Here is a 21,124-nt window from a genome sequence, read left to right as displayed (position 1 = left end):
ATACATTCCTATACAATATATCCTTGTTACAATGTCCTGCACCTACCATTAAAGTTTGTACCATGAATTCGGGACCACCCTGTATACACATACCCATTACAGTTTGTATTGTTTTGTTTTAGGGCACAAAAAGAACTAGAGTCCTACGCGCCCATGTCAGAACTGTAGAACACGAAGATAAAGAGAGGAGTTAAAGACGATTACATGTTAATCCCAATGGAGGGAAAAGAAGACAGCTAAAAACAGGGGCATGGAGAAAGGTCTATAAAATACGCCTAGAGAAACGGAGGTTCTGAACTAAAGATTAAATGTCCTTCGACATATCGCTGTGATGGATAAAAAGTAAGGCCAGCCGCTGTGGCCGAGCGGTTCTAGTCGCTTCAGTCCGGAACCGCGCTGCTGCTACGGTCGCAGGTTCGAATCCTGCCTCGGGCAGTTAGGTTTAAGTAGTTCTAAATCTAGGGTACTGATGACCTCAGATATTAAGTCCCATGGTGCTCAGATCCATTTGATAAAAAGTAAAACGCGGTAGACAGCCCGCGCGCCGTTTGCTAAAACGAGTCATCTACCATCAATAGATACACTTAAGACAAATTTCTCATACACTACAGGGAAAGGGACCATTGTGTGATGAAACCAAAAACCTTTTCCGAATAGGCAGCTGAAGCCAACCCTCAGCATCGTGCAGCCAACACTGCCATATGCCTCTTCCTCAGCTTTGTTTTTTACTACGGCGTGTCACTGTAGGCTCCATAACCATGTGCCAACTGCTGGTGGTCCACTACACTATCAGCTTTACCAGGACTTATCCACCAACGAATCCATCTGTAAACGGACCTTTTGGACGAAGAAATACTAACGGTGCAAGTTAATGATCACCAGACCTTGCGCCAGTGTACTGTATTAAATTCCAGGCCTCTCCACAATGCCTCAACGCCAGCGAGCGTTCGGATCATGGCTGTACCATGGGTGAAGGCGTTGCGGTGTCTAGCCGCCACCCTGGACAGAAAGCTAACTTCGTAGCCTCTCGTCGACTGCACATGAGTAAAGGCAGCTGTGCGGCTCACATTTCTGAACCTGCTCCTCAGTCTTGTGCCCTAACTGTCTCCATAGCTGGACAAGACCTTACACAAGTATCGGGTGATCAAAAAGTCAGTATAAATTTGAAAACTTCATAAACCACGTAATAATGTAGACAGAGAGGTGAAAATTGACACACATGCTTGGAATGAATGACATGGGGTTTTATTAGAACCAAAAAAAAAAGTTCACAAAATGTCCGACAGATGGCGCTGGACAGCAAAACGTCAGTGACTGCGCATGATAATCGTGTATGAAAGGAGCTGTAATGAGAGAGAGAATCCCAACACCTTCTCCAATCCCATCTTGACCGGTTCACCGCTTGGTACAACCAGTGGTTGCTCAAGGTCAATCCCTCCAAAACCCAGGCGATCATTGTAGGCAAAACCACCCCTTCCTTCCGCCTCCTTGATTTCTACATCACCATCTATGGCCGTCCTATCGCCCTCACTCCCACCCTTAAGTACCTTGGCGTCACCCTCGACCGTCGCCTCTCCTGGACTCCCCACCTCCGGACAATCCAAGCCAAGGCACGCTCCCGACTCAATCTCCTCAAGCTCCTCTCTGGCCGTACGTGGGGTCTGGACCCCTCCACCATCCTCCACACCTATAAATCCCTCATCCGCCCTATCCTTTGTTATGCCCATCCGGCTTGGATCTCCGCCCCCCCTCCCTTTTATACATCCCTCCAAATCCTTGAACGCCATGCTCTCCGCCTCGCCTATCGCATCCGTCTCCCCTCCCCCACGCGGATCCTGTATGATCTCATCCCCTTCTCCCACCTCCTGCTTTTCCTTGAAAGGATACGGATCCTGTACACCTCCCGTAAACTCGACCCTCCTCACCCGCTCGTCTCCCCGATCCTCTCCCACCCCCGCCCGCTGCCGCGCCTGTATGCCCACGTCCCACCTGGTCTCCATCTCTCCACCCTCCTTACCCTCTCCCAAGGTGGCTTCCGCCAGCTCCCCCTCCCTGATGATGTCCTCCTCCCCTCCATCTACCCCTCCTATCAACTTTGACCCTGCCCCCCCCACTTCCTGTGTCCTTACCTTTAGGCACCCTCCCTCCCTTCTCTTCCCTTCCCTTCCCTTCCCTTCTCTTTCCTTTTTCCCCGTCACCTCCCTCCTCCCCTCTTCCCCCGGGCTTCCCCTCCCCCTTCCTCCCTCCCCCCTTTTCTCCTCTGCCCGTGGCATCTCTGCTCTCCCCTCTCCCACTCCCCTTCCTCCTCCTCCTCTCTTGGCAGGTCCCCGGACTCGCACACGCATAGTGAACATTCGCGCGCCGGAGATCATCGCCATCAAGTGTCTAGTGTGTGTGCTTCGTTTTGTGTTTCGTGCAGTTACAACTCAACTGTTCACATGTGCTGTCGCCTTTCTCTGTGTTTTGTGCGCCGTGTCAACAAGTTTTAGTGTTTTTATCGTCCAACGTGAACGGCTTCTTGTTTATTGTTTTTTGTATCTCCATTTTTTGCCCGCCGTTTTTTGTATTGTTTGTATCGCCTCTATGTCATGTTATTGTTCCACTTAAGGCTGAAGAGCAGCGTACTATGCTGCTGCCAGCCCGCCTGTATAGGTGATTAAAATTACAATAAAGGAAAAAAAAAGAGAGAGAGAATCAGATGCGCCAGCAGTCGCAGCATGTTGACGTTACATGAAAAGGCGCTTTTAGTGAAGCTGTATTATCAGAAAGAATGGGGAATGTGCTACTGCAGCGTTACAATCCCATCGCCATAGGAAGGGGATTGGGACGGGTAAACGTCCATTGACAAATGCAGCTGTGGCGAGAATGATTTCGAAGTTCGAAGCCACAGGTTGTTTAGACGATAGACCCCGTAGTGGCCGACAGAGCACAAGGCGTAATGCTGCTGAGACAGTTCAGGAAGAAATGGAGACTGTAGCGGGTTCGTCTATGCACGGGGAAGTCAGCGCTCGTGCAATCGCACGTCGCCCCGGCATTCCATACACTACTGTTTTGTTGGCACTTAGGAGTACCCTCCGATGCTACCTGTACAAAATCCATCGGCATCATGAACTGCTACCTGTCGATTTAGTGAAGCGGAGGGCATTTGCGGTGTGAGCGTTTCAAAAGATGGCGGAAGATGACGATTGGTTGAGTAACGTGTTGTGGACCGACGAAGCTCATTTCACGCTCCGGAGGTCTGTCAACGCCCACAACTGCAGAATTTGGGCTACCGAAAGTCCTAGAACTGTCGTGGAAACTCCATTGCACGACGAGAAAGTCACGGTATGGGTTGGATTTACCACATCTACCGTTATCGGGCCTTTTTTCTTCGAGGAAATGCGTGATTCTGGTTTTGTAACTGCTACCGTGACGGGTGAGGGGTACGCCAATATGTTACAGAATCGCATAATCCCCAGCCTGGCTGATAAACACCTGCTGGAACTTACGATGTTGATGTAGGATGGCGCTCCACCCCATATTGCTAGACGCGTGAAAGATATCTTGCGCGCGTGGTTTGGTGATGATCGTGTGCTCAGCCGCCACTTTCGTCATGCTTGGCCTCCCAAGTCCCCAGACCTCAGTCCGTGCGATTATTGGCTTTGGGGTTACCTGAAGTCGCAAATGTATCGTGATCGACCGACACCTCTAGGGATGCTGAAAGACAACGTCCGACGCCAATGCCTCACCATAACTCCGGACATGCTTTACAGTGCTGTTCACAACATTATTCCTCGACTACAGCTATTGCTGAGGAATGATGGTGGACATATTGAGCATTTCCTGTAAAGAACATCATCTTTGCTTTGTCTTACTTTGTTATGCTAATTATTGCTATTCGGATCAGATGAAGCGTCATCTGTCGGACCTTTTTGAACTTTTGTATTTCTTTGGTTCTAATAAAACCCCATGTCATTCCAAGCATGTGTGTCAATTTGTACCTCTCTATCTACATTCTTCCGTGATTTATTCAGTCTTCAAATTTATACTGACTTTTTGATCATCCGGTAGGTGACGCTGCTGTGGCCAGTGCTGAAGCAGTGTCGGCAGAGAACAACAAACCTGCCCACGGAATTCGTAACAGCAGCGTTCCACCAGTTTTGTGGAGTGCAATATCCCTGACATTGCTTTCACCATACAGCCAGATTATTGGACGGGATGACCATAAATTGTAACAACGTTCACAGATAAGTGGCCAATAGATAAATTTAGCATTTATAGCTTCAAGTATTGTTTCTAGTGTTGCGATCTTGGATGTTTAGACTACCAGGATAGTTTTGATTTAGGGACCTCAACTACATAGCCACATTGACTTTACTAAATCTACACAGTTTTAATCTGCCAGGAAGTTTCAATTGATCAGTTAGTAATTATTAAATCCATCAGTCGTCGGGAAACCGTCCTTATGACACACTGAACTATGACACTTAAAATACCCAGCTCATTGTTTCCACAGTGGTTCGCATATAAACACCTCTGTAGCAGAAGAAAACTCTAATGGTCCTGACTTTAGATGCAACTTCACGAAACGAGAATCAGCTGAATAAAAATGCTAAAAAATTTATGTTATATGTGAATGGCTGACCACTTAATAAAAAGCAAAGGCCGAGCCATCCACTAAGGTATCATTTCTGTACTCTCTCCATCATTTTAGGTAGGAGGTCCGACACATTAAAAAATTTAAAAAAATGCGTGTTGCACTCCACCTATTGCCGACTAGGATGGTGAACAGGTCTCCAGTCAAGCTGAGTTTTGCCCTAATGTCAGCATATGAAACATTTGCAGATAGTGAACCAATAGTTAGGTGTGAAACATAGTGACCATCAACTACTTTGTAAGCCTGTAGCGAATGTGAAAAAAATCGCCTATACTCTCGATGTTTTATATTGCAACACCAGCAGAATTGACAGGACAATCAAAACCTTTATGTGTTATTATATTTGTACTATATTCCAGTTTGGGAGACAAAACCTCGATTTATTGTATACGTGTGGCGCCTGTTTTGTCGGACGCATCCGACAGAAAAGATACCACTGTTTATTGCTACAGCGACCATAAATATCAACATTTAGAGAAGGTACTGGCTTCAGCTGCAGTTTGGAATTGAAATAATTCAGTGGCGCAAGTTCAAAATTTGTGCCAGACTGGTATTTGTGCCCCCAGATTTCCCACTTCATGTGCGTGGTCACCTTAACTGCTTCAGCTATCCAAGCACGCTTCTCCTTCGACCCAAATTCTGTACTTATTGCACACTACCAACAAGGGAATGGCCCAGTCAGATATTTCTAAACCTACACCGAATTTTTTTATACAGGAAGAATGCACCGAAAGAAACACTGTCAGAATTTTAGCTGCCAAAACACACTGCAATAATTTTTTTAAATGTTGAAAACTGCCAAAATCGTAGCTCCATAGGCGGCTGGAGAAATGTATACGGCCGGCCGCTGGTGGCCGAGCGGTTCTGGCGCTACAGTCTGGAACCGCGCGACCGCTACGGTCGCAGGTTCGAATCCTGCCTCGGGCATGGATGTGTGTGTTGTCCTTAGGTTAGTTAGGTTTAAGTAGTTCTAAGTTCTAGGGGACTTATGACCTCAGCAGTTGAGTCCCATAGTGTTCAGAGCCATTTGAACCATTTTTGAGAAATGTATACGCCTACTATAGCTGTAACAGACAGCGCACATGCAACATGGCAGGTGTATTGTCTTGGTTGAGAGACACTGGTAAACAGATAACATTTCACAACACGATCGTAATTTGTAAAGTGAATTTTAATTTCCTTCGATAGGCTTCTTCGACCAAGTTAAACAGATTCAGGAAATTATACGGAAAAAGAAAGACACAAAATTAGGAAGTTTATGTTAAGGAAAAGTGTAGAGGAGATGTCATAAATATGTAATTCTATAGATAAACTCGCAGCTGACGTCAAAACGAACCTTCTTGTTATCTCCTAAAATGCTGTGTATAAAGATAGTCAGTTAGGTTTCGTGCAAGAGCTGCGTGCAAACTGCACTTTACCATTTCATGCAAAAAAACACGGAGTCGCTTTGTAATCGATATGTTATGACACATTCGTATACAACCATATCACTGGATTACGTATCAGCGGATTACTGTTTCCACAGTTTATGTTTCTCTTCAGGAACCCGAAAACAAATTACGGCCAAATATTAAAAAAAGTATTAACGTCTAGTTGCAAAAACCTTGTAATTGATATAGAAAAATATGGAAAAATGGGAGACAAAAAGTTTCAATATTGCATATGTAACGTCTTCTTACCAGTTGCAGAAAATAATTCTTTGGACTCTTGGCCTGGACGTAACAACACCTCTCTGTCTTTAGGAGGACGACGAAAAGACTGTTAATATAATTTGGATTCCACCAGGTAACAATAGTGTGAGTCAGCGTCTCGCAAAGAAAATTTTCGACAGTGTAAAGCATTTTTCAGTAAATAGTCAGACAATATAATTTCCGACAGCTCTTTGTCATTTCAGGTTTTTCAGCGGAACGGTATTGTTAAACTTCTGCCATTTGTTCGTTGATAGTTTGCATCATCATATTTTACGAACTGGATCAAGCATGCCTGATATCCCGCGCGCGGTATCCGCGCGGTCTCAGGCGTCTTGTCACGGTCCGTACGGCTCCCCCGTCAGAAGTTCGAGTCCTCCCTCGGGCATGGGTATGTGAGTGTGTGTGTGTTGTTCATACCATAAGTTAGTTTATGTTACATGAAGTAGTGTGTAGACTTAGGGGCCGATGACCTCAGCAGTTTGCTCCCATAAGACCTTACCACAAATTTCCAATTGATGCTTGATATGCAGGAGGGTATGCAGAACAATGGCCGCTACCATTTCTTACTCCATCTCAGTTTTGTCTAAATAAAAGCAGTAATTACTATGAAATGCCTGGATACTTTAATTTTTATCTCAACAGGTGTGTCTAGTGGAAGAAAAAAGTTCGTTTTCATCATCCTATAGACATGCCGCATTTTTGTGACGAGTACAGGGAATACATTAGAAACTGTTTCATTGTTAGTAAATTGTACCTTATTGAAAAATTATCATAAGAAGTGGGTTACAGTAATAGTTACAAAATATTTCATGTCAACATATTAATATCCCGATTGATGGAAGTTGTCCGTAATGTAACATCATACACTGCCTCAGTTTTCTTTCCTCTGCCATTCATTTGTGCAAAAACTAACTGTACAACAGTTTAGCTATTGATACGAACTAAAAGTTTCTTATCTATATAAACGATTTAGGAGACAATCTTAGCAGCCGTCTTAGGTTGTTTGCAGATGATGCTGTCGTTTATCGGCTAGCAAAGACATTAGAAGATCAAAAGCAATTGCAAAACGATTTAGATAAGGTGTCTATGTGGTGCTGAAATTGGCAGTTGATCCTAAATAATAAAAAGTGTGAGGTCATCCACATGAATTGTAAAAGGAACCCGGCTACGCGATAAACCAATCAAATCTAAGAGCTGTAAATTCAACTGAATATCTAGGAATTCAATTACGAACAATTTAAATTGGAAAGAACACATAGAAAATGTTAGGAAGGCAAACCAAAGACTGCGTTTTATTGGCAGAACACTAAGAAGATGCAACAGATCTACTAAAGAGACTGCCTACACTACGCTTGTCCGTCCTCTTTTGGAGTACTGCTGCGCGGTGTGGGATCCTTATCAAATAAGATTAACGACGTACATCGAGAAAGGTCAAAGAAGGTCTGCACGTTTCGTATTATCGAGGAATAGGGGAGAGAGTGTCACGAAGTTCATTAAAACAAAGGCGTTTCTCGTTGCGGCGGTATCTTCTCGTGAAATTTCAATCACAAACTTTATTCTCGGAATGCGAAACTACTTTTTGACGCCGACCTTCTTAGAGACATCAGAGCTCGGACGGAAACATATAGGTGTTCGTTTCTTTTACGTGCTGTTCGAGCGTGGAATGATAAGAGAATTATTGTAAAGGTGGCTCAATGAATCCTCTGCCAGGCACTTGAGTGTGATTTGCAGATTAGCCATGTAGATGTAGATTTAAATGTAGAATTTAATGAATTAATTAAAGATCTGAGGCATATTTCGTGTGGTTTAAATGCTTAGTATTCGCTTGTATACAGGGTGTTACAAAAAGGTACGGCCAAACTTTCAGGAAACATTCCTCACATACAAAGAAAGAAAATATGTTATGTGGACATGTGTCCGGAAACGCTTACTTTCCATGTTAGAGCTCATTTTATTACTTCTCTTCAAATCACGTTAATCATGGAATGGAAACACACAGCAACACACTTTGTTACAGGAAATGTTCAAAATTTCCTCCATTAGCGAGGATACATGCATCCACCCTCCGTCGCATGGAATCCCTGATGCGCTGATGCAGCCCTGGAGAACGGCGTATTGTATCACAGTCGTCCACAATACGAGCACGAAGAGTCTCTACATTTGGTACCGGGGTTGCGTAGACAAGAGCTTTCAAATGCCCCCATAAATGAAAGTCAAGAGGGTTGAGGTCAGGAGAGCGTGGAGGCCATGGAATTGCTCCGCCTCTGCCAATCCATCGGTCACCGAATCTGTCGTTGAGGAGCGTACGAACACTTCGACTGAAATGTGCAGGAGCTCCATCGTGCATGAACCACATGTTGTGTCGTACTTGTAAAGGCACATGTTCTAGCAGAACAGGTAGAGTATCCCGTATGAAATCATGATAACGTGCTCCATTGAGCGTAGGTGGAAGAACATGGGGCCCAATCAAGACATCACCAACAATGCCTGCCCAAACGTTCACATAAAATCTGTGTTGATGACGTGATTGCACAATTGCGTGCGGATTCTAGTCAGCCCACACATGTTGATTGTAAAAATTTAAAATTTGATCACGTTGCAATGAAGCCTCATCCGTAAAGAGAACATTTGCACTGAAATGAGGATTGACACATTGTTGGATGAACCATTCGCAGAAGTGTACCCGTGGAGGCCAATCAGCTGCTGATAGTGCCTGCACATGCTGTACATGGTACGGAAACAACTGGTTCTCCCGTAGCACTCTCCATACAGTGACGTGGTCAACGTTACCTTGTACAGCAGCACCGTCTCTGACGCTGACATTAGGGTTATCGTCAACTGCACGAAGAATTGCCTCGTCCATTGCAGGTGTCCTCGTTGTTCTAGGTCATCCCCAGTCGCGAGTAATAGGCTGGAATGTTCCGTGCTCCCTAAGACGCCGATCAATTGCTTCGAACGTCTTCCTGTCGGGACACCTCGTTCTGGAAATCTGTCTCGATACAAACGTACCGCGCCACGGCTATTGCCCCGTGCTAATCCATACCTCAAATGGGCATCTGCCAACTCCGTATTTGCAAACATTGCACTGTCTGCAAAACGACGTTCGTGATGAACACTAACCTGTTGATGCTACGTACTGATGTGCTTGATGCTAGTACTGTAAAGCAATGAGTCGCATGTCAACACAAGCACCGAAGTCAACATTACCTTCCTTCAATTGGGCCAACTGGCGGTGAATCGAGGAAGTACAGTACATACTGACGAAACTAAAATGAGCTCTAACATGGAATTTAAGCGTTTCCGGACTCATGTCCACATAACATATTTTCTTTCTTTGTGTGTGAGGAATGTTTCCTGAAAGTTTGGCCGTACCTTTTTGTAACACCCTGTATACTTCAAACTGCGCGTTAGACGGCGCTCATTCTCTTGTAACGCCTATAAGCGCTCTAGGCAGGAAGAGCTGTACAAACCGCTGTTAGAAGCAGTCCTACGTGCCGCGTAAATAAGTACTGTTAACATTTAAAAAAATGCTTGCAGTGACCCTTAGCAGCTAAAATTTTGACAGTATGTTTGTTTCGAAGTATTCTTCCCGTGTGAAAAATTTCGGGGTAAGATTTGACATATCGGATTGTACCGTTGCCTTGCAAGTAGCGTCCCTGTGCATTTACCTTACTTGTTCGCACCGTTTCCTGAACTGTCGCATCAAGTTAGGATCCTATTGTGTTTCGACACTGAGTATATCGCAGTAGTTAAGCTTACAGACACACTTTCGATACAAACTGCGGTAAATACAAATATTTCGATTGATTGTGAGATCGACGTCAATCGCAAATGGGCACTAAAATAATTCAGTAGCGAAAGTTGAACATTTCTGCCAAAGCGGGACTTGAAGTCGGATTGCCCGCTTTACGTGAAAGGTCACTTTAACTGCCTCTGCTATTCGACTATGCTCCCCATCAGACCCAAACTGTCAACTTATCGAACACTACGCAGTAGGGCCCCCTCTCCATTTACCTCATTTGCTCGCAGCGTATCCTGTATTTCCGCAAGAGATTCGTACACTGCTGTGCATCATCACTGAAGATGTCATGGCAGTCAAGCTTACAGATATACTATATATGTGAGGTTTACGTTCTGTCAGACACCTGGCTTTGGTACAGCGGTCGTAAATATCAGTATTTCGACGTCAGCGGCAGGTGGGCATCCAAATAATTCAATGGCGACAGTTAAAACTGAATTATTTCACTCCCCAATTGCGGCTAACGGCGGTATTACTTCGAAATATTGATATTTACGGCTGCTGTATAAAAAAAACGGTAGTGTCTGTTGTATGTGTTCTATAATGCTGCGAGCAAATGAGGTAAATAGACGGGAACGATGCTTAGTGGTGTGTGATAAGTTGCGAATTTTGACTGGACGAAGAGCGTGCTCGTATTGCCGAAGTGGCTAAGGTGACCGCACACGTAAAGCAGGAAATCCGGGTCCTAGTCCCAGTCCCTCATAAATTTTCTGGTTTGCCACGGAATTATTTCAACGCTCAATTGCAGCTGACACCGCTACCTATCTCGAAATGAAACCTCGATTCTTAGATTCAAACTCTAGCCACCATGTTAGGAAGGCGACTTCCAAGTCATGAACTGGAGAGACTGAGAACTAGGATCAGAGCAGTCGTTTACTATGAAAGCCTCTACTGGCAGGAACTGCCGCGACATTGAAAAGTCACCGTCCGGTTGGCCGTGAGCGCTTCAATGGCTATGTTTCCAAATAGCCGACTGACGGATATGCAAAACCAGGGATCGACATTAGCGACAACTTGAGTTCTCCGCCAATAAATGTAGCTCTATACACATTGTAGTTAAGTCATCATCTTGACGATTTCAAAGATCCCTTGGAATTAGAATGAAGTTTTCACTCTACAGCAGAGTGTGCGCTGATATGAAACTCCCTGGCAGATTAAATCTGTGTGCCGGACCTTTGCCTTTCGCGAGCAAGTGCTCTACCAACTGGGCTACCCAAGCACGACTCACGCCCCGTCCTCACAACTTTAATTCCGCCAGTACCTCGTCTCCTGCCTTCCAAACTTCACAGAAGCTCTCCTGCGAACCTTGCAGAACTAGCACTCCTGGAAGAAAGGATATTGCGGAGAAATGGCTTAGCCACAGCCTGGGGGATGTTTCTAGAATGAAATTTTCACTCTACAGCGGAGAGGTTCGCAGGAGAGCTTCTCTGAAGTTTGGAAGATAGGAGACGAGGAACTGGCGGAATTAAAGCTGCGAGGACGGAGCGTGAGTCGTGTTTGGGTAACTCAGTTGGTAGAGCACTTGCCTGCGAAAGACAAAGGTCCCGAGTTCGAGTCTCGGTCCGGCACACAGTTTTAATCTGCCAGGAAGTTTCATCCATTTCTTTAGTGCCATACACCTAGAGGAATTTCAAAAAATAAAATATGATGCACGGCCGAACAAAACAGAAGGAATCTTCATAGGGTTATATGATTACGGATCCTGAAACATTGGCGACGGAATTTTACACTGTTCCTTGCATCGAAATTGCTCTTAAAACTTGCTGATATATTAAAACTGTGTGCCAGACCGGGACCTTGAACCTGGGAACTTGTGGATTCGATCCGGGGCTGGCGCGCCTCCTCGAAGCCCGGAGAGGTGTGCCTAACACGTGTCGTCACCTAGGCCAGTGAAGTATGACTCACTATCTGGGTTCATAAACTGGATTCTGCCAGCAGCTCACTCCAATAACTGGCTGTAATTTGTAGTTTTTAACAGTTCGGAGACATGTCATGTCTGTTTAAGTATCAACTGAAGCTATTTCTCGAATTTTTGGCACGCCTGTCACTCCACGTGACAGGGACATTCCATAACCCAAGAGTTTAAGTTTCTTTTTTGTAAGGACCCCTTAATGGGAACGCCCCTGAACGGGCTACATTATTAGCATTATCTTCACCCTCATAGTGCAACTGATCTATAAATGAGAGATAGCTCAATATTTTACACACAATTAGGGTCATTAGTCAAAGCATTTCCTAAAAAATCATTGAGGTATTTATTATATATTGGCACTGACAAGAATATTGATAATAATATAAAAAACGGAACACTATTTCACTGCGGTACCATTTTCTTTGGAACCACTGGCTGCACAGCTTGGAAAAAAGAGTCAGATTACAGACAACATTCAACAAGTGTTTTATGCCTCCAATTTCCTTCCCTGATGCTGATCTGTGAAAAAGGCAAGTAATTTATTTTACTATAACAAAAATATTTTAAAATGTAGCTCAAATATCACTGACATCATCATCATGTTATAAATTTTTCAGCAAATAGTAGGCAAGGGAGGTAGAGGAGGGCATTCTAAATATCTGTACCAGTTTTTGTGAGTTTAACTTCAGTCATCCAGGAGAAAAGTGTACCTGAATGATGAAAATTCAAGTTTTTGGTAAATCGCAAAAGAAGGTTTAAAGATTTATTAACTTACCACTATGCTTATGTAGAACATTCCAGCTGCATACTCCAGTTGTCCTCCTGTTTCCTTATCCTCCATACTCTTTCTCTTCATTCTTTTCTTTATCCTCTGACTCCTTGGTAGCAGTTTCTGCAGCTGTCTCTGCTTGGGATACCCGCTTCTCATCAATAGCAGTTAGAGCTGAAGCCATATTCCTTCCAGTCTGGATGCTCAATTCCTTCATAACATTGATCCTTGAAATTGCATCATCACTGAATGTTATTATTGCATCCATTACACCGGTCTTCAGCACTGTCAGCCCACAAATACACTTTTGGGTATTTTCTCCCATATACAGCTGTTGACGCTTTTATTTGCATTCTGAGAGAGACCATGCATACATTTCCTAAGTAGATTTTTATTTGCCAATCCCTATATATAGGCCTAATTGCCACCATTACAGCAAATGATAAAGAATGCTTGTGGGTATATTGTATGCCTGCAGCATTGCTCAACCAGTACTTGCACTACGAATCTTCCCCTTTTGGACACAAGCCATGCTGTGGGCTCTGAGCACTATGGGACTTAACATCTGTGGTCATCAGTCCCCTAGAACTTAGAACTACTTAAACCTAACTAACCTAAGGACATCACACACATCCATGCCCGAGGCGCCATGCTGTGGGGTTTCATCTGTTGACACTAAGTGAAACCATGTTGTCCAAACAGCTCGTCTCATGTTCTATAAAGTTCCTACATTTCACATTATTGGTAGTCTTTAATATTGAGACAAAGAATTAATTTCACTTTCTGTAAGACGACCTGGACCACCTATGTATTTTCTGTCTGACAGTTTTTCTCCACTGAAGTCTTTACATAATTTTCTCAGCCAAGCTCCCACTCTTTTTTGTACATGCCCAACACATTCAAGCTTTTCTATCAGTGTGTCCCCATATGGTCTGTCATTAACAAAAGTAGTGTGTCCTTTTCAGTCTCCATCCCCAAGGTAGCCTACATATCTCACACCACAACTGACCTCTGATCTAAAAATGTTTAAAACTCTTTTCGTTTCCATGTTTCCGCTTGGACGATCAAAGTTTTATACACAAACATGGGTATCAATAACCTTACTTGAACAACCCTGGTAGTGCTTTGTTAGACATTCACAATCTAGTATCTTACCAGTTCCAATAAATGTGGCAGTTACAAGCCCATTCAGAGAAGTATAGCCTCTCTTCTGCCAAGATCTATCAAATGCTGCTACAATGTCTGTATTCTCAGACTAGGCTACTGCTTCTTTTGCTACTCCTTTCATTGAATGTTCACTTACACCACATAAAGCATTATGTATTAATTTATTGTATCTGTCAAACCTCAGTAGAGGTGGAGGCAAATCCATCACTGCACAAAACGTCTGGGCAGCTCTCCTTCCCCTTCCAATACATAGCATTGCATAAGCAAGCTGAGTATTTACACTGTAATGTCGACTATCAGTTAATGGCGATGTCACAGTATCACTGTGCATCTTACACGAGTTACAGGCAATCACTAACCGACTTGAAAGACCCTTCCTTGCTGAAATGTCCTCAGAAATGTCAACACTATCTTCACAATTGCAGTACTCACATTTCACAGCACTCTTCAAAAGTCTTGACAGCATATTTAGTTTCACAGCAACATTTCCGTCGTTATTGCTTCTCACAATACTACTAGGCTTGATCTTATTACATTCAGAAGCACTGCTTGTAGATACAGTTTCCGAAGGCGACTTTTGAAGCAACTGATGTGTATCATTCGGTTATGTTGCCACACGATCATTTCATATGGACACTCGCAGGAAGGAAGGAAAGAAGATTAGTGATTAACGTCCCGAGGTCATTAGACACGGAACACAAGTTCGAATTAGGGAGAAATGGTAAAGGAAACTGCCGATGCTGTTTCAAAGGAATTATCCTTGTATTTGCCTTCAGCCATTTAGGGAAATCACAGTAAACTTAAACCTGGATGGCCGCACAGGGATTTGAATGGCCGTCCTCCCGAATTCGAGTTCAGTGTGCTAATTACTGCGCACGTCGCTTGTTATGGACACTCGAGGTAATAGTGATCTTGTGACCTTTCTCACAAAATAAATGAAGAAAGAGAAAAACATTTTTTTTTTAAATTCCGCGCGCTGTATACATCCGAGTCTCGTATTTTTTATCTTGCTGCTACACATTCCCTGACGCATGTCTGCATTTTAAGCTGTTCTGAATATTTAGTTTATTGTTATACGTGCCTTCGAATGATCGGCGAGCTTTCACTTCCGAGAAAGATAGATCAAGAATTTGCATTAAATTATTCTTAATTAATTGAATGAAGTGCAGCACTGAATACGAAATGCTGACTGCGGATTTTGGCGAATTTACTATGAGTAAAACAAGAATTAAGTCCGGTATAAATGTTTCGAAGAGGGTCGAAAAGACGTTGAGGAAGCTCAGCGCCCTTGACGCCCTAGCACATCAATTATTGACAACGTTGTGGAAGAAGTAAAGAAAAAGGTTCCGGAAAATCGCCGAATTACCATCAGAGAGATTTCTGATGATGTTGGCAATCCTCTGGCTCATGCCAAGCAATTTTTTTTCTTTTCTAATGTTTTGGGCATGAAACCTGTAGCAGCAGTTTCTTCCGAAATTATTGAATTTCAGTCAAAAACTACGTCTCGTAGACATCGCTACTAATTTCTGAATGAAGTAGACAAAGATCGAGAATTTCTAACGGAGGTTGTAACAAGTGACGAAACATGGGTGTATGGGTATGAAGTCGAAACTGCCTGAAAAGCCAAGATCGGAAGAAATTCGACAAGTTCGATCACATTTCTAGCTTCGTCTCCTTCGATTACAGCGTGACAGGTCCATCATGAGTTGCTGCCTTATGGTAGTACGGTCAATAAGGACTGCTAGCTTGAAGCTATGAGCCGTCTGTGTGAAGCAGTCCGGAAAAAAAAAAGAGCAAAGCTGTGGCAAAACCACTCGTGGAAATTACATCATGATAATGCTTCGGCTCGCACCTCAATGTTTGTTCGTGATTTTCTGGTGAAAAACAAAACCGTTATGTGGCCTCAGCCACCGTATCCACCAGACATAGCCCACTGCGACTTCTTTCTACTCCGAGGTTGAAGAGAACCATGGAAGGACGTCGTTTTGCCACCATTCATGAAATAAAAACAGAATCGCTGAAGGAGCTGAACAATGTGACGAAAAGTGAGTTCAGAAGAGCTTCCAAGACTGGAAAAAGCGCTGGCACAAGTGCGTTATATTTGAGGAGAACAAAGTTGATGTTGATGAACAAACAAAGGTTCTTTAAGAAAAACAAAGAGTCCCGTTACTTTCTAATCACATCGCGTATTATTTGCAAGCTTAGAAAATACTTTTGAAGCTATTAACTGGAAAACACTCTGTCAAATTCTGAAATCATCAGGGGCAAAATGTAGAGAGAGATAGGTTATCTATAGAAACAAGACTGCAGTTACAGTAGTCAAAACATATGGAATTGCAGCGGTAGTTGAGAAAGATGTGGCGTAGGGTTGGAGCCTGTCCTCCATTTTGTCCTGTCGCGATCTAGGACAAGTAGCAAAGAAAAAGCAACGACACAAGCAGAAAAAAAGAAGTAGATGGAGAAGAAATTAAAACTTTAAGGTTTGCCGATGAGAGACTAAAAGTACAGTTTCTTGAAAACAGGTTACAAGATGAGCACCAGTAAAAGTAGAACAAGAGTAATGTAGTGTGGTCGATTAAGTCAGGTGATGCTGGCGGAATTATAATAGGAAATGAGATGCTGAAATCAGTTGACGAGTTTTCTTATTCGGGCAGAAAAAAACGGATGGGGGCAGAAGAAAAGAAGATATTAACTGCAGACTGGCAATGAAAAGAGAAGCTATTCTGAAAAATAGAAATATGTTACATCGTACATGTATTTAAGGGAGTAGTCCTCTTTGAAGATTTCAGAAAATCGATTGTTTTTGCCTAAAACATTCCAGGAATGTCCACTTTATTGCAGTGTTCATCCCAAGTTCGCCAGAAACCCTTTATCGAGTTACAAGACGATTTGTGAAAAACTATCTCCGAAAACCAATCACAGCGGGGAAAAGAATGTTGACATTGCGGCCAATGTGGCAGCTTGTAATTCCAACGACGTGCTAACAGGCATTATGAAAATTATGGACGTGCTCGAACATGATATCGGACCACCCCGTTAAAACTTCTCCACAAAAGCGGACAAAAATCGTATCGAGCGATCAGAAGAGCGAATGATAGAAGTTGCCAAAGAGGCTCGCAAGACCACCATGGCCACAAAGAAGATGGAGGAGGACGTTCTTATGGGTCTGGAAGGATTTCAGTATGGTCTTGTGATTATTTTGCTACAAGTCCAGCAGGAGGGCTTCGGGAATTCCCGCCGATAACAAATGTTCCAGCTGTAGGGGGTCCTTCCACCAGGTCGCGGAGTTTACAGCGAGCCTCCGATGTAAAAAAAATCCTAAAGACAAAAGTGTAAGGAATAAAATCATATCAACACATTAAGCATTACTTTTTATTTTACTCGAAAAAAATCACGAATATCACTTACTTTTCATGCGTTCAAAAAGGGCTACCCCCTTAAGTGCTCGGAAGACTTTTTGGACATATTTGCCTGGAATGCAGCGTTGTATGGAAGTGATACGTGGACAATAAACAGTAAAACGAAAAAAATAGAAGCTTCGATATACGGAATTACAGAAAAATGTTGAAGAGTAGAAAGGTATATAGAGTTACTAACGAAGAGGTACTGAATAGAACTGAAGACAAAAGAGATCTGTGGTACAACTTGACAAAAAGAAGGGATATTTTAATAGAATAAAGGATGGGAATAGGGATAGTTGATTTTCTGATAAGAGGGAAGTAAAGTTATAGAGGAGACCAAGGTTTGAATACAGCAAGCAGATTCAAATAAATGTAAGCGGCAGGAGCTATGCAGACATTGTCCGCAGTTTGTGGTCTTGCGGTAGCGTTCTCGCTTCCCGCGCACGGGGTCCCGGGTTCGATTCCCGGCGGGGTCAGGGATTTTCTATGCCTCGTGATGAGTGGATGTGTTGTATGTCTTTCATCATCATTTCAACATCATTGACTCGCAAGTCGCCGAAGTGGCGTCAACTAAAAAGGACGTGCAATACGGCGGCCGAACTTCCCCGCATGGGGCCTCCCGACAACAATGCCATACGATCATTTCATTTCATTATGCAGACATTAAGAATCTTCATACCTGGAACTACGTTTGCTGTTTGTCGGAAGTATCTTTGTTAAATTAATACCTGTTTCCCCATGTCTGCATAACTTGAAGTATATAATTTATCGATTCTTGTTGACTGACGACTATAAAGCTTGCAAAAGTGTGTATCGTAACGGAATACTTGGTTTCGAAGGCTATTTGTGAAACCGGTTTTACGCAAACTATCACTTTTGTTTTTTCTCGCGAATCATTAGCAGAAATGTACGAATTATGAGACCTGCAAAAGGCTTAGTTCAGTCTAGCTGATGCCCAAGGTAATCAGACATCTAGCAAGAAGTGACTTACTCTGAAAGACATACATATTTTCTTCGCCTGTGATGTAAGATGTTGTAACCCTTCCAAACGATAGTCGAGAAGACTTAAATAAACTATCGAACGGAAGTGATAGTATATGTAACATGTAAGACGAATCAAGAGGAAACCAAACTATTGCCAAAACATCAGAACTGGGAAAACCACAACAGTAAAAGAAAGCAAGAACGTACCAAAAACAAACTGGGGCAGGGAAGTAGAGATTCAACAGCTAATGGGCTCTATTAATAATGAAATAAGAAAAAAGACTCTTGGGCTGTACGTCTGCAGCACAGCAGTGTACTGGTCTGAACAGTTAACTACGAGAAAACTAAAGAAGAACCTGGAAGCACTGGAAAGGCAATACTGCCGAAGTATGTTCAAATTTGGTAATAATAGTAAATGTTAAACACTTCGGCTCCTTAGGCCACCGTCAGGTGAGAGCTGAATGTCGCAATCAAAAGCCGATTCGTGAACGAATAAATATAATTTTTAATAATGTTATCATTGTCCGCCAAGTACCGACGGAAAATTCAGTTAACGTTAAAATTTAAGTGGACAGATGACGTGCAAGACGAAGAGGTACGGGGAAAACTCGAGAAGGAAAAACATACACGGCAAAATTTGCGACAAGAAGGGCTACGTTAATGCGACACGTGCTGAGATGTAGAAGGATAACAAGTTTCACACTGGAATGAGCGTTTTTAAGAGGCGAAAACCTTTTAGCACCAGGTGAAGATGAGAATGTGGAAAACAAACTCTAGACGATTTAGGCATAATCGATGCCTAGAGGTGAAAAATTAGTAGGCCTACACGCTACTCAAAAGAAGGCGAATTACGTTTAAAAATTGCCATTATGAGGGGCAAAATATCGTTGAGATCTTGGCGGTATTTTGTTTATTGTTCATAAATATTGAAATGTTTGGAAGTTCTGAAAGCAGCGTTATGAACACTGATGAAATGGTTCCATACACTTAGGCTAAAGAATAAAGCTCCGTTGTTAAATATTTCTTAAGAAGGGCTTTTTGTTCCTAGATGCCAAACACAACATGAATGGAATCTTGACAAAATGACTGATCTATCAATTAAAAAACATGGCAAAGTGTAACACAACTAATGAAATTGAATGTATATTTTAGTATTATTATCTTGAGGTAAGAAAAAAAAAAGTCGTACATCAACAGTCGCCATAAGAGGAAATCGTTCTGAACTAAGCAATATTGCCAATTCAGACATTCGTCTCTTTTAAATTTAAAACTATTTCATTTACTGCGACCTTTGGAAAATGTACCTGTTTCATTACAACAAGATACATTCTTGGAGTTTAAAAGTAAATTGTCTTAGTGTAGGACCAGTGAGGAGATGTTGCGTAAATGAATTTTTTTAAAGTAAAAACTAATTATAATTTTAAGATGGTATTAATTTTCTTCCAAAATTTTTTTCTGCGTAGACTGGTACGTGCTGCATACAGTTGAATCTCGTATGTAAACTGTTTTCCTCCTACCTGGTAGGTAACGTGTTCAGATTTCGCTTGTTTCGGCAGTCCATCCTGCTACAGTTTGGCAAGAAACTGCATTTGGCAGATACAGACTTTCTAAACTCGTAGAAAATTGCACTTTATTGTCCAACTTTCACCTGTACTACTTCTATCAACGAGTAAAGTGGACAACTTTTCTCGAGTAAGGAGACAACTAAAGGATCTCGAATAGATAATGAATACTTTTGTGTTTATCATATTGCTTGTGCTCTCCTACCGGAAAAAAGCAACATCTGAAGTTGGTAATTTCAGCTAGTATCAAAAGACTTCAATATTACTTGTAATAGTGCCCTGTGTGTACAGTTCAAAGTTTTATTTCCGCGTTAATGTACTACAGTTAATCCGCGCTAACAAACGTAGTAGATGACACTGTACTGTATAAAAAACCTTTTTTATGTTTGAGGTATTCTATTCCTCGTATGAAACTAACTTTCTTGAAAGGTTATTACATATGACCTATAGGCTCTAATTAGTGAAAACTATGAACTCTGTTTACAACATACAGCTCATATCTCCAATTGTTTCACAAAAAGTTAGGTAAAGCATATCGTTTAAAGAGAAGCATATATGCAAATCACTCCCAAAACTAAGTTTTTTGATGATTTAGTTAGTCATCAAAGTTTTATGTTGAACTACTTGCAACAATCAGAAACTTCCCCCTTACTGAAGTCATTAAGTGCAACTCTTAATTGACAACTAACATCTTTCAGCTGAATCACTACGCTAACAGGTATTGCATAGTCGGAATCTTTACCTTAATTAGAGAAATTAACCAACGTGAAGAAGTAAAGCGAAATCCAGAGGTGTGAACTGCAATGCTTAATCCCAAATAAGGTATACTTACTACGGGAGAATAAAGCCAGTGTAGCTGGGGTGTATTGAATCAGTGCTTCTGAATAGCTCGGGGAACTGTACCCTCTCCTTGATGTCCCATACTTTGCGCTTCGGCTGGTAGACGAAGGAAGGTTGCGCCTCTTTTACTTCATCGCCCATCTCGTAGCTGTTTTCTCACCGACTGAACGCGCTCTCACTACAGCGTTTGTTTTGTAACCATAGAAACAGCCGAAAGGCTACTGCGAATCGATTGGCTTCATTAGTAGTACGACCGCGACAGAACGACTGTGCATTTCGTTAATCTTCTACATTAGCGCTAGAATAGCGTACGTAAACAGTACGGAGCGGGTTATAATTTACAGCATAGACGAGTCAGTCAAC

At 42.6% G+C, this 21,124-nt stretch overlaps 1 protein-coding gene across 1 annotated transcript in view; it reads right to left on the bottom strand.

Moving 5' to 3' along the window:
* LOC126235478 (uncharacterized) overlaps nucleotides 1-20,902 on the bottom strand; it is a 33,344-nt gene extending 12,442 nt beyond the window's left edge. Inside the window, exon 1 of the mRNA XM_049944198.1 lies at nucleotides 20,754-20,902. Within this exon, the coding sequence (XP_049800155.1) occupies nucleotides 20,754-20,902 (149 nt within the window). The remainder of the gene's footprint in view (nucleotides 1-20,753) is intronic.
* Between the last annotated feature and the right edge of the window lie 222 nt (nucleotides 20,903-21,124).

The sequence above is a fragment of the Schistocerca nitens genome, chromosome 2 (assembly GCF_023898315.1).
Source record: "Schistocerca nitens isolate TAMUIC-IGC-003100 chromosome 2, iqSchNite1.1, whole genome shotgun sequence".
Classification (NCBI taxonomy): domain Eukaryota; kingdom Metazoa; phylum Arthropoda; class Insecta; order Orthoptera; family Acrididae; genus Schistocerca; species Schistocerca nitens.
Note: the sequence above shows the minus strand (reverse complement) of the source record. Positions and strands in the feature narration are given on the sequence as shown.